This window comes from Heterocephalus glaber, unplaced genomic scaffold (genome assembly GCF_053883595.1).
Source record: "Heterocephalus glaber isolate CG9 unplaced genomic scaffold, H.glaber_assembly_v1.0 deba00001600, whole genome shotgun sequence".
Taxonomy (NCBI): Eukaryota; Metazoa; Chordata; class Mammalia; order Rodentia; family Bathyergidae; genus Heterocephalus; species Heterocephalus glaber.
In genome coordinates, this window is record NW_028258372.1 from 5,623,943 (window position 1) to 5,638,788 (window position 14,846).

At 41.2% G+C, this 14,846-nt stretch overlaps 1 protein-coding gene across 8 annotated transcripts in view; it reads left to right on the top strand.

The window, feature by feature from the left end:
• Drc8 (dynein regulatory complex subunit 8) overlaps positions 1-14,846 on the top strand; it is a 137,141-nt gene that overhangs the window by 70,099 nt on the left and 52,196 nt on the right. For 7 of the 8 annotated variants that reach the window (XM_087194076.1, XM_087194077.1, XM_087194083.1 and 4 more), the window contains one exon: positions 2,289-2,361. The exons of the other annotated variant lie outside the window; for it this stretch is intronic. In XM_087194076.1, coding sequence (XP_087050202.1) covers positions 2,289-2,361 — 73 coding nt within the window. The remainder of the gene's footprint in view (positions 1-2,288; positions 2,362-14,846) is intronic. 8 annotated transcript variants of the gene reach the window in all.

A 14,846-nucleotide genomic window follows, 5' to 3' on the forward strand; every position in this document is an offset into this window, starting at 1 on the left:
GCTTCAGTCACCCTAACTTCTTTGAGACTTGACTATCCAATGAGCTCACTTATCTCGGGGCCTTTGCAAATGTTTCTTTGCTTGAAACATTTCTCTTCCTATTTAAGCACAGAGTAGGTTAAGAGTCAATTCTGCAGAAGCTTCTCCCAGGCCTGCTATCCTAGTTGAGGTCGGTGCCCTCTGGACACATCCATGACAACCTTTGCTGCTTTCCCCAATATTATAGTTGCCTGCTTCTCATTTTTCTGTTAGAACATCAATTCCATGACAGCAAGAACAATTTTTTATCTTATTATTACCGCATCCCTAGCACCAACCAAAGTCTTGGGCATAGAGTCAGTACTGGTACTCATGTTTGTTTTATTGAATTAATGAGATCTGGAATCATTAAAAATGCATTTGAACGGTAGAGCTGCCACTCACTAGCTATGTAACTAGGGCAAGTCATTTGTCCTTTCTCAGCTTTGGTTTCTTTATCTCTGAAAAAGACAATACCCCTAGGTACCCAGGACAGGGCTGGAGTCTAGAACAAGTGAAAAGGTATAAGTAAAAATGCTCTCCACATATGCAGGTCAAAAGTTAATTAGTCGTTAAGGTATAGAAATTTGTGTGGTAATACATGATTCTCAAGTAACTTGAATACAAAATGGCTACAGTAGATCCAGTATTCCACATTAGAAAGAAACCACAGTTCAGTATGCCAGAAGCATTGAAAAAGAATTTAAATATATTTTTAAAAATTTTTATATGGTACGGTACCAAGTGCAGTGGCACGTGGCTGTTGTCCCAGCTACTAATGAGGCTGAGACAGGAGGATCACTTGAGTCCAGGGGTTCAAGGCCAGTTGGGCAACATAGCGAGACACCATCTCAAAAAGAAACAAAAACAAAATTTCTCATTGACACATATTAGTTGTACATACTTGTGGGGAATAGTGTGCTATTTCAGGACATGCATGGAATGTGTAAGGATCAAGGTAATTGGTATATCCATTACCTCAAACCTCATTTCCTCGTGTTGGGAACATTCGGAATTCTAAGAGATTTTTGAAGTCTACAATTAATTGTCATCAACCACAGTGACTCTACTGTGTTTAGAACGTTAGAAGCACTTCCTCCTGTCCAGCTCCTCCGTGTTCATGTGGAGACTAAGGTACTCGGGGGAGGGAGGAGGTCCACTGCATGTTTTGTTGGCTCTCCATTTATTATGCGTGGAAAGTAAGACTCTTGTCTTCCAGTTACTGACCTTACACTTTTCTCTTACTTTGGTACTCAGCCTGCAACTGCTTTAAGTGAGGAATTGAAAATTTGTTATTTAGATTTTTTTCTCAGTAAAATAGTCAATAAAATTTCACCAAAATTTTCCAAAATGGTAAAGAAATTAAATATTCTAGTTAAGCAAATATTTGTGAAATTAAATTAACACTCAAGTACTATAATTTTAATAATTTGAATGGAAATGTTTACTAGTCTACTACAAATCCCGTCTTCGTATCCAGAGAGCACTGAGTAGTCCTTTTTTTTTTTTTTGGTACTGGGGATCAAACTCCGGACCTTGTGCTTCTTGCAAGGCAGGCGCTGGAACCACTGAGCTAAATCCCGGGCGAGTAGTCCTTTTCTTAGGCCATTTGGTGCAGTGAATTTCACGGTTAGGCCCGGGGAGGGGAAGCTCTGCCAAGAGCGGTGCTTTGTGGTAACAGTAATTCCTCTCATGCTACTCAAGTGTCCCCAGCGCGGAGCTAAGTGTTGGGAGGAAGGTACCATGTTTTCCTTACTAGGAGGCCTACACTGGTAGGCGGCCTGCCCACTCTTGCAAGTCCCACAGCCGAGGTTTGATGCTTGCAGTTTGGCACTGGAAATCATGCTTTACATCTCTGTCACTGGTGTCCGCTTCACCGCAAACCTCTGGGGGACATCAGATGCAGACCTCGAGACTCGAGAGCACTAAGTAACAGTTAAAATCCGCTGGCGAGTGGCTGCTCTTTCTTGCCCTTACTCCCCCTCCTGTCCTTTCTGTTCCTTTTCTAGAGCATTTTGATTTGGGGCCAGGGAGACCTTAATTGGCCCGTCAATGAGATCCTTGCTTTCCTCCCTCTTTGGCTCGCTTGTCTGCCTTTTCCTTTCCCCAGAAAGTGTGTTTTACAGTTATGAGGCAATCCTGAGCGATTTGGTTTGCTGTGTTACCTTTGATCCAAAAGAACTTAGATAACTACTTAATTTGACATTTATAAATGCCTTGGCTTTTCAGAATTTGTATTCTAAAACTGTGGACAACTTTGTTTTTTGCAGAGAGATTGGGACAATTGTCAGGTCATTAGGATGCTGCCCCAGCGAAGGAGAGCTACATGATCTGCTTGCAGAGGTGAGGGTCTGGGGGAGGCTCCCTCTACGGGCTCTCAGGGCTCTGACTCCTTGCCAGAAAGAAAAAAATCCCTAATTGGAACTAAAAATGCCCTGCACCACTGAATGTGCTCTTTGAAAATATTAGGACAACTCTGCATATCAGTCTACCAACAGGATCTGAAAGAATTAAGATCAGATATTACAATTGATCTCACTTCAGCTATTATCCTTTTTTTGTTGGTATTATCCTCTTTTTCACATTAAAGAAAGGTCAGTCGACATGAGGGACTGACCCTATGCAGACAGGCTAGTGACAGGGGAAAGGAACATGGTAAATAATGTTGGAAGACAAGAGAGGTCAAAAGAGAGAGTGACTATGAGGAATTTATATGTATTTGGGAAAATAAATCTTAACTTTCAGAAAGTAGTAAACGGAATAAAATAAAAGCTAACTTTATATTGTTCATTCTAAACATTTTTTTTTAGAGGGGAAGGGCTTTATTTGGCTTACAGTTTGTAGAAGTTTCAGTCCATAATCACCTGGCTTCAAGACAGGGATGACAAATAGGTATGGCAGAGCAGAAACAATACGGCATGAACAAGACAGCAAAGGTGCATTCTAAAAAATTTTCACAATTATTTGTAATAATGTTGTAAAAAATGACAATGACTTTAGCTCACAAACCTTGGTTGGCTCCTAGAACTGAGCACCACTTCGTCCCCTGAAGTAGAATAAGTGTTCAGAGAGCTGAGCGGGGCAGCTAATTTCACAGACAGATGAAGGCTGAAGAGAGCAGAAGCAATGGACAGAGAGCAATGTGGCTGTTTCAGAGTTACTGTCCTTGTCAGGCAGGGACAAGGACACAGAATGACAGAAAAGTAACTGATAAACATTAGCTAACTTCAGGTTACTCTTTTTTTGGTAAATATTAAAAAACGGGATTTCATTATCATGCCAATTGAAACTGGTCTGTTCAGGGATATTTGCTTGTCACCTCTCACCAACTTAGTTTGGATTGGTGACCTTGAACTTCAGTATGAGTCATTTTGATTTTTTTTTGGTACCGGAGATCAAACTCTGGACCTTGCGCTTGTGAGGCAGGCAGCAGAACCAGTGAGCTAAATCCCCGGCCCAAGAGTCATTTTGATTTTTAGTCTGGCCTTTGGGGCCCAGTGCAAGAGCTTGGTCCAAAACCTCTTGTGATATGTCCATCCTGGCAGTGATACCAGGACCAGGGAGATTCATGCCCTCTTTGGCTTTCTGGAAGTCTCTGCTCTAAAGTATTCTTTTCTTTCTTCCTTTCTTTCTGTTGTTGTTGCTGCTCCTGCTGTTGTTGCAGGGACTGAATTGAGGGCCTTGTGCATGCTAAGAGGCCATAAGGGGAAAATGTTGCTCGGGCCCCCAGTAAGAGAAGATCTGCGGAATTGCTTATTTTGGGATTCAGGTTTTGGTGGAGGCCAAGGATTAACAAAGAGGATAAGAGAGAAAGACAGAAATGGAATTTTATTTATATCTTTATTCTTTGTACCTAGCACAGTCCTTGCTCATTCAACGTTATGTTGAAGAGAAGGAACTGGGATTTAGGAAGTCACTTAACTTCCCTTGAGTATCAGTTTCTCTATAAGAATGATACAGGGGTGACATGGGAGATGAAATAGCACCTCCCAATGATATAAGGGAAATATTCTAATTCCCAACCTGTTAGATGTTTGATATGCCGAGTTCGTGTTCTCTAAAATCGAAGAAGGAATTCTAGGAACAACAGAGGTTATGAGTAGGAAATGTTTATTGAGAGGATAGCTCCTGAGAGGCAGGAGGGGTCCCGAGGACCCCATGTTTTGGGGGAAGTTTTATAGAGCAAAAACCATATGGGTACAACGTGGGTTAAAGCTATGAACAACCAGTAAGGTTACAAATACAGTCGCTTAGGTAATAGTGATCCAGTGGGGGAACAGGTCACGTAACAAGCATGCATGGAAGGAACAAAGACTTTTTATAGAAATGGTGGGTCCGGAGGTCTTGGTCACCCCCTGGGGTGACTGATGTCTGTCTAGACTTCATTAGGCCAGGTGTTACCGCTTACCTCATCCTTCGGGGAAGTGTGCAGGCCTGGCCATTTTATCTGGATCTTAAGGCCTGGTCGCCAATGGATCCGTCTCTGGCCATGGTTGCAATGTGTTTTACCTTTGTCCTGTCCCTACTCTCCCGAGGGCCCAGCCCTATCTACCTAACTTAGCTGTCTATAATAATAATATGTGTTTCAAACTCTGCTTAAAGATAAATGAAATTAAGCAGGGTGTGGTGATTGCTGTGAGTTCAAGTCCAGCCTGAACTACATAGTGAGACTCTGTCTCCAAAAAAAAAGGATAAATGAAATTACGCACAAGAAAACCTGTCTCAAATCCTACAGCACTATATAAGGTTGAGTAATGGAAGTGAAGAAAGACGATGCTGTTGTCCAGACATCAGTACCTTGACAGTTAAAAAGTATTAAGTTTCCCTTAGCATTAAAAACTATTTATTTGAGTCAGGGTCTCACTATGGAAACTAGGCTGGCCTTGAATTTGAGATCCTCTTGCCTGAGCTTCCTGACTACTGGGTTTACAGGTGTGTGCCACCACACCCAGCTATAACATTTAATAAGGAAATCTGAGTTGTAAGAATACATTGTTTTTCCACTTTGGGATTCCAGAAAGGTATTTTTACTAAGATTAGGAGAAAAAAAAATCTGTTTATCCTAAGTTTGTGCTCACATTAAAAAAGAATAAGAAACAAACAAAACAAAAACAAAAGATGCTTTCCATTACTGCTGTCATAAAGCATTTATCAAATAAATTGGAATTGGTGGGAGGGAGAGCAAGGTTGGCACTGTGGAAGAGACGGCTGCCAGATGGACTTGCGGTGAAGTCAGTAATGAGAAGCAACTAGGTGGGCCAGGCCTGTGTGGGTTGTCTGCTTGTTGTTGTGCGTGTTGGGGTCCGCACACTGTGGCTGCTGGCCTGATCCTTGTGGCACCTGTGTTTGTAAACCAAGTTTCAGGGGAACACAGCTCAGCCTTTACTGACGCGTTATCTGTGGCACTGAGTAGTTAGGGACAGAGACTCTGACCTGCAAAGCTTTCTTTGTTATTTTTTCCGATACTGGGAATCAAACTCAGGACCTTTTGCTTGCCAGGCAGGCTCGGTGCCACTGAGCTGCATCCCCAGCATGCAAAGCTTTAACGTTCATGTTAAAGAAAGAATTAAAAAAAACAAAAAGAGGAGTTTTACAAAAAAGGTTTGTCAGCTCTTGACCTCTTTGTTTCTTGCAAAGTAAAACAAATACTACAGCTAGGGCCAGGGATTTAGCTCAGTGGGTCTGCCACCTGCCGTGCAAGCGCAAGGTCCTGAGTTCGATCCCCAGTACCAAACTCCCCCCTCCAAAACAAAAAACTACAGCTAGTGTCAGAAGATCTGGGTTCAAATCCTACTGTAGCCACTTGTAGCTATGTGGCCTTTGGTGAACTGCCTCATCTTTCAAAGCCTACTTGTACAGCTACAAAAGAGGCACAGTAATATCAGTGTTTTTCAGAGGATTTTTTTGGTACCAGGGATCGAACTCAGGCCCTTGCACTTACAGGGCAGGCGGTGGAACCACTGAGCTAAATCCTCGGCCTGAGGATTTTTTTTTTTAATTTATGTGTCTGATTTATTCAGTTAATATTATGAGCACAAAGGGCATCCACTTTTCTACAAATGACCCAAATGCAGCCTTTTTTTCCCCCCATTAAGTTTATTGGTACATGTGCTCGCTTCGGCAGGACATATACTAAAACGTTTATTGGTACATTTTAGGTATAAAATACAGTTACATTCATCACTGGGATCTTGTATCATTACATAATGTATCTTGGTTCTTATTTTTTGCCCCTTCCCCTGCCCTCCTTTCACCCACTCCACCCTTCCCTATTTGCAAAGACTTTGTTTCGATTTTTTTCCTTTTCTCATATTTTTTCTCTTCCCTTCTTTCCTTTCCCCTACCCCTCCCACTTCCCCTGCTCCTTTAGACCTTTACTTCCTACTACACAATATCAATTATACATTTTTAAAATTACAATATCAAGATCTAGGAGACATTGCCACAGATTTTACAGAATTTAAAAGGATATAGAAAGCATATTACAAAAATCAGTTATGAAATAAATTTGACAACTTCTAAGAAGTACCTTGGAAGACAAATTAATGAAACTAACTCTGGAGGAAATATAAAATTTGAATAGCACCTATTAAAGAAAGTATATTCCTAGCTTGAAAACCTACCTATATGATAACAGCAGGCTCATACACATTTTAACTGATAAATTATGTCAAACGTTTAAAGCAGAAAAAAGGAACACGTCTCCCCTCATTTTAGGAAATCAACATTGTGCTAATCCTAAAACTGGATAAAGATAATAGAAGAAAAAAGTATGAACATAGATAGAAATTTGTTTAACAACACAAACTATTAGAAGTCAGATCTGGCAGGATGTAGAAAGTGGTTTTGTTATAGGGATGGCAGTGTTGGTTCAGCATTGGAAGAGCCACCCCCAAAAGTCATCATTTTAACAGAGGAAAGGAAAAAGCCACATGATCTTGTCACTAGTTGGAGAAAAGTATTGGACTAAATTCTACAGCTGTTCATGGTAAAAACTATCAGGAGACTAGAAGTAGAATAGAAACTTCTCAGCAGATCAAAGACATGCACTCCATACTTCCAGTGAAAATGCCTTATATGAATGGAGAAGATACAATGCTTTTTCCTTAAGGTGGGGAACAAGGACAGATATGCCTACTCTTCATCTGTCCATTAAACTTTGAAACATGGGCCCAAACCAAAATAGTCTGGCAATAAAAACAAACAAATAGCATAGGATTGGCAAAGTAGAAGTAAAATCTTTATATGTAGATGAAATGATCATCTACAGAGAAAATACTAAGAAATCTCTAGGGCCCCTAGAACTTCTATTTGAATTTAGCAGGATTAGAAAACACAAGGTACATATAAAAATTCAGGTCTGTGTATACTTGCTATAAATGAAGAAGTGGATATTGAAATTTAAAAGTTATGTAGGAGTACAAAGGACCTAGAAAATTAAAAAGAAAAAGAAAACCAGTGTTGGAAGATATTTAGTACCTAATTTTAAAGACTTCCTCTAAAGCTACAGTAATCAAGGCAGTGTTGGTGGAAGGAAAGACATATAGATCATTGGAATAAAACAGAGAATCTAGAAATAGAACCACAAATATATGGCCCACTGAGTTTTGAAAGATTGTTTAACAGTAACATTTTATAGAACATAAACTCAGTTCAAGAGCAGAGGAAAAGATAATGTTTTCAGCAAATAGCACTAGAACACCTGGTATCCGTATATAAAAAAATTAACCTCTGGGCCGGGGATTTAGCTCAGTGGTTCTGGCACCTGCCTCGCAACTCCAAGATCCTAAGTTCAATCCCCAGTACCAAAAAAAAAAAAAAAAAATTTTAACCTCAACTCTTTATTTCCATACATAAAAATAACTTGAAAGGATCTATGAACCTAAATATGAAAGACTAAAACTATAAAACTTTAAGAAGAAATTATAAGGGAAAATGTTTATGAATTTAGAGTAGGCAAGAATTTCCTAGGATATGAAAAACAGGACAAATAAAAGAAAAAAAATTGATAAATGAGATTCCATCAAAATTTAGAACTTTAAATGATATTGTTAAAAAAATGAAAAGTAGTCCTTAAACAGACCATATTTATAATGCATGTAACCTATGACCAGAATATATAAAGAAGTCTTACAGCTCATTAATAGACAACCCAATTAAAAAGTAGACACAAGAAGATGATAAATAGGAAGTACATGGGCCAGGGATTTAGCTCAGTGGTTTCACCACCTGCTTTGCAAGTGTAAGGACCTGAGTTCGATCCCCGGTACCAAAAAAAAAAAGGAAGTACAGCACAAGGAAAGGTGTGCAACCCTAGAATCAGAAAAATACTAATCAGTACAGTAACAAGATTGAATTGTACACTCATTAGGGAGATAATGTTAAAAGTTTTAAAAGAACAAATGTCAGCTTAGGTATGAATCAATTAGAACTTTCTAATACTGCTAACGTGAATGTAAATGATAAAACCATTTTAGAAAACAATATAGAAATTTCTTGTATTACTGTTAAGAACCAATAATCCTGTTCTTAAGTTTTTACTTGAGAGGAATGAAAACACATGTTCACAATAGATTTGTACATACAAGTTGAGTATCCCTTATCTGAAATTCCTGGGACCACAGTGTTTCAGATTTTCATTTGAAATCCACTTGATCTGCAAAGAGGATAGCTACTCCTGCTTTTTTTCGAGTTTCTGTCACATGGAGTATTATTTTCCACCCTTTAACTTTCAGACTATGAGTTTCTTTTTGATTAAAATGTATTTCTTGAATACAGCATATTGTTGGATCTTGCTACTTGACCCATTCTACCACTCTATTTCTTTTGATTGGTGAATTGCGACCATTAACATTGATGGTTATAACTAATACATATTGACCTGTCATTGTCATGACTTTTTCTGTTTGTTGGATTCTCCCCCTTTGCATTTAATTTCTTGTCCCGCCCGACAGATTCATTCTACTGGGCTTCCTGGGGTTGTGAGCCTTGTTGTCTTTTCCTAGGATATTGTCTAAAATTTTTTGGAGTGGTGGTTTGGTATTCATGAAGTTCTTAAGGTGCTGTTTGTCATGAAAATATCTTATTTCTCCATCAATTTTGAAAGATAGTTTTGCAGGGTACATCAATCTGGGTTGGAGACCGTTTTCCTTTAGGGCTTGAAATACATCACTCCAAGCTCTTCTTGCCTTGAGGGTTTGCATTGAGAAGTCTGCTGTGATTCTGATGGACTTTCCTTTGTATGTGATTTGTTTCTTTTCTCTGACTGCTTGTAGAACTTTGTTCTCCTGTTGGGTTTCTGGAATCTTAACAATTATATGCCTTTGTGTAGATTTTTTTTTTTTATCAAGGCTAGTTGGAGTCCTATATGCCTCACTTATCTGTATGTCAAGTTCTTTTCCCCTGCTTGGGAAGTTTTCTGGCATTACTTCTGTGAACAGTTTTTTTATGTCATCTGCACGCTCCTGTTTTTTCATTGACTCCAGTCAGTCTTATGTTATTCTTCTTTGCATCATCTAGCAGCTGCTGGATTGATTTCTCATGGTCCCTTACAATTTTAAAGCAATTTTCCTTTTCCTGGTCACTAATTGCAATCTTATCTTCTATATCTGAAATTCTGTCCTCACATTGGCTCATTCTGCTGCATAGACTTTCAATGGAGTTTTTAATCTCTTGGAAATCTGTTTGTATCTGTTTTATTGATTCCATTTGTTTCCTATTTTGGGATTCCATCATGTTCTTCAGCTCTCTCTAGATTTATTAATCATGTCTTTCACTATGAGCACAATCTCTGCTGTTATCTGAAAAATTATTTCTGATTTCATTTTTTCCAGATCCTCTTTTGTTGCCAATTCAGGGAGTCCAGGTGGTTGAGTATCAGAGTGTTCCATCTCGTTTCCCTTTGGGGTTGCTGTAGGTGATCTGGAAGTCTGGTTTTTAGACTTGTTTGCACGTCTTCTCATTTCGATGGTGGAGGGGGCTGCTGCTGGCACCTGCGCGGCTCACCTTCTGTGTGCTGGTGGGGGTGGTGCAGTGGCCTGGAAGCCTCCTCTTGTGCACTGGGAGTGGCTCACTTCCTGTGTGCTGGCCCCTGAGGATTTTTTTTTGGAGACAGAGTCTCCCTGTGTAATTCAGGCTGACCTTGAACTCACTATGTAGTCCAGGCCTCAAACTCATGGAGATCCTCCTGCCTCAGCCTCCTGAGTACTGGGATTACAGGTATGCACCCCCAGGCCTGGCCTGAGAATTAAATGTAATAGTTAGAAGGAATCAGCTCTTATTTGGTGGGCACTTTGCCTGCTCTGCAAGTGGCTTGGGCATTTCACCACAGTGGGCCTTAGGTGCCCTGTTGTTATCCTTTCCATAGGCACAGTACCACAACCTTTGAAAATTACTGAAATTTAAGCAGTTATGAACAAATGGGGATGACCAGCCTATCCCGGCTCTGTAAATGTTTTTCTATGTTTGTGTACTAATACAGTTTATTCTAGTAATATACTTAAAACAGCTTTGACTACCCTTTTTGGAATTTTCCCAAATAAATGAGAAAGAAACATGTATTTTATTTATCAAATTCATTTAGGACATTGAAGCTCCATGGTAGTAAACATCTAGGGGTAAATGTCATATTGCTAAATGTTTTATAATATTTTCAGAGAGCCAACTATTTTAGTATATTTGTGTATATGCTTTAAAATTCTATCAAAATTGAAATTTGTGTGCAATTCTCTAGTTATCTGAATTTTAGTGTAAATACCTGCTTCTCTAGGGTTTTTTGGGGGGGGGGGATACCAGGGATTGAACTTGGGACCTTGCACTTGCGAGGCAGGCAGTGGCACCACTGAGTTAAATCCCTGGCCCTCTGTTTAGTTTTTATAGTCTTTAGCTCTTCACTTCCCAAAGGTCAGCTTGAAATCTGATGTGTCCCTTGAAAAGATGGCTTTAAAAATCATTCAACATTGAGCCATCCTTTAATATTCAGTTATTAGCAGCATGTCCCAAGCAGTCTCTGCCTGGGGGCAATATTATAAGACCTGGCAACTGTGAGAAGGGTTAGTGAAAATCTTACGGACATGGGTTACTAAGTAGCCCTTCCTTTGATGTCCAGTTAGAGCTACTGTGGACCTTTCAAGTGTGGAGCTAATGGCACAGGGGGTGAGTGGGAAGGATATTTAGAGGTCTGTATCTGTTGAAGTTCAACCTAAGTAGAATTATAGAGACTTTAATTACAAAGGAGAAGTGAGTCCTCTATTGCAAGCTCCTTGATTCAGGCTCAGGACCCAAGTGAGGACTGAGCCTGTTTATTGGGATGACCACCCTCGGGCCCTACTCCTTCAGTCCTGGGCTCTGAACAGCTAAATGGTGTCCTTGCAGGCTGCCCGTGTCTTTTGCCTCTAACTTTGTGGGCTCTGTCTACCACCTCTGCCACCCTGTAGCTCCCTCTTCCACTTTACTGGTCGTTACACAAGGCCTCTTGGCGTCTGTGGTTAAACAACTCTACCTGGCCTTTGTGACTTGCCGGGGGGAGTGGCTGGCAGCTTGTTCCCTAGGTATTAACCAGCTCAGGTCTATGATTGCTTATTCTTGGCAACTGAGGCCTACAGAGGAGACTGACACATAACCTAGTGTGCTGGTGTCTTTCTCCAGCGATTTCGCATGGAACCTAATCCTCAGTGCCTTTTCCGACTCACACATAACACATCCCTTCCAGCCTGCCCTCTCCATAGCCGGCCTGGATGCTTCACCCACTGTTCACTCATCTCTGGGTTCAGGTCCCTTAGAGTCATCCCAGCAGCAAGTGTGCCTCATCTCCTGGGCTGCTGGCTGGGGTGGGTAGGACCTGTGTCCTGAGAAAGCACCTGAAGCAGTCCTCATTCATCCGGTCTGATGCTCCAGCCCTTCTGGTCAGCTAAGAGATACTTACCTCGCAGGCAGCAAACCCTTCTGCTGTTTCAGTGTGCAGCCTCTTTCCTCCTTTCCCCGGCCAGGCGATGCCCCATTTTCAGCACACCTGCTGGCAGAGGCGAGGGGTGGCTCCTGAGCAGGCATCTGTTGGCTTGTTGGGGAGTCTTCTGCAGGACAGTGGAAAGGCCCCTCCTACAGGGCGAGAGTACCAGGCCCAGTGTCCAGGGATCTGCCCAGCCAGCATCCTTGGGGCCTCCCTCTGACCTTAAATACCTGTCTCTGCTGAGCATTTAAACCCTCCGGGTTTCTTGAACTATTGTAGATTTTCTATCTCAGGGTGTCAAACTATGGTCCACAAGCCAAATCCTCCCCACAGTCTGTTTTTCACACCCTGAGCTAAGGATGACTTTTACTTTTTTAAAGTATTCTCAAAGCAAACAAAGAAAAATGAGGAACAAAGATCTTATGTGCCCTGCAAAGCCTAAAATATTTATTATCTCACCCTTCCCAGAAATGTTGCATAACTGAGTCTGTTCTTTCACTGCAGGAGATAAGAGCTTCTTTGTCAGCTAGCCAAGACACCATATGGCTTTCACGTCTAGCTTTGAACTGCTGACAATGGCCCCGGTCTCTCATTATTCTTCTGCAGGGCATCGGTACAGCCTGCAGCCAACAGTGCTGTTTTGTGGGCACTGTTCCTCCCTTTCCGTGGCACCGCAAGGACATTTCCTTTCCTGTGGCATTTTCTCAGGTTGCCTCTGGTGAAATCTTTAGCAGTAGATTGCCAGAGACTCAGTGCCCTGGATACCACTCAGGATGCCACCTTTTGTCTGTCCAGTAGTGAACAAGCCCAACTTGGAACTCCATGCCTGTGTTCCTGGACACCGCTGGCCCCACTTAGAGAGCAAGCACTGTGCCTTAGACATTCAAGAGATTTAGTCTCCCCTCTAAGGGACTAGGACTCATTTTAGTGTCCTTGCCACACTGCTTTGGCTGGGAACAGGCCCGGGAAGAAGTTGGCCTTGGCTCCTACATGATGCCTGAGGACATTGTTCCATTGCTTCCTGTAAGTGGAGGACGAGGAGGTGCATTTTCATGGCGGCCACAGCTGTCATCTGGAAGAGGTGCTGTGTGAGCCAGGTGCTGAATGCCCAAAAGGGGTTAGCAGTGCTGTTGTTTTCATTCCTAAGCTCACTTCTCCAGCTTTCAGGACTAGTTACAGCAAACAACTACTTAAATATTCAGTGAAGTCCTCATCCGAGCTGAGGAGCGGGGCATGGAAGAGTGGGAGACACTTTCCCAGCATGCTGTAAAGGTGCACAGATCCCTCATTAAGAAGAACCAGGCCAGGCTTATCCTAGGATTCTGATCTTGGGTAAAAAGACAAGAGCATGGCCCGGAGATGGTGGTATCAGTGCCCTCTCTCCAGCCAGATGGTGCCAGTGTGGACTGTTAACCTTTGCATCTGGCGCCCAGCTGCCTTTCTGAGATCTCTATGATATTCCTGGGCATCACCCTTTCCCCTCTTTTGGGTTGGATTTCTTTCATCCTGTTTTCCTCTTTCTAGTTCTTCTAGGGTTGTGACAGCTTGAGAAGAAAGCCTTGGGGTAAACTCTTGAGACTTGCTCACCTTTGCTTGTCTACTTTCAGGGTCTGGTGAAGCACCTGAAGGTGGTCCGCCTTGTCCCTGTGCTTTGGTGCTGCTGAGAGTGGAAATCCTTTCTGGTTCTCTGTCTTCCGAAGCTTCTTAATTGAAATTTCATTTCGGGGAGGTTGGACAGTTTTTCACAATGATTAACCCTGCTGTGGATCTATTTTATCTGTTAGGTACCTGATAGGACTTTTCAAACCAGAGACTTAGTATCCTTTCTTGCAGTTATTTTGTTGATGATTCCTAAAATAAATTACTCATTACTTTTGTTGTTCTCTCTTTTGGAACGCGTGTGCTTCTGGGCAATTTTACTTTTATTGCTTTCACTGTTCTCTTTTCCATCTCTGTCTTTTTATCTGCTCTTTGGTAGATTTCTTGATGTTCTCTTCTAATATTTTTATTGGGTTTTTCCTTTTTGTTGTTATAACTCATTTAGGAAAATCAATCAATCAATCAGTCAATCAAACAACAAAACAAAGCACTTTTACTTACTACAGCTTTTAAGGTCTAATTAATCTGCAGTCATTTTCATGCTAACTCTGGAATATGTCAAACATATTCATATTCAAAGACTTTGTTCTTGCTCTTACCCATACTTTGGGTTGTTCTCCCTCTAAGTTCCCACACTATTAGAGATTTCTATGTTAGATCTGGGCTGTAGCAGGTCCTACTGTGGCAAGAAGGGTAGAGGCAGTGTTGATATCCCGAGTTTCTCTGTGTTTTATCTGTGCCCAGTGAGAACCTGCATCCTTGACATTATCTTGCTTATTTGTCTCTTGCCTCTGGAACATAAACTCCTTGGAGGAAAAGGGTTTATCTGCTTTGTACACCACTGTGTCCTTAGCATCTAGAAGAAAATCTGAGACTCTGGTGCAAGAATCAGCTATTCTGTTTCTTATATGCCTTGTCATATTCTGGCTATAATTCTGTTTGTCACACTTTCTCTTCCATCTCTGATACTGTGTACAGATTTATACAATTATTAGATCCTATTTGCAAAAGTTGGTATCATAAGAGCAGCAAATGTGGAAATTCAGGCTTGCAGAACACTACAGAGCTATTTGATGAAGAGATTTATAATAGGTCTGGTTAACATGCTCAAAATTTTTATTCCTGATTAACATAAGTAAAAGTAATTAAAAAGTATCATGAGGTGGTCTTTATTCAAACAATTATCGATCATTAGCCATATGCCAGATACCAGGGATGCAGAGGCAAGAGAACTGAAAAAAGTCCCATCCTAATTTGGCTCAAAATAATTCTGAACATTTGA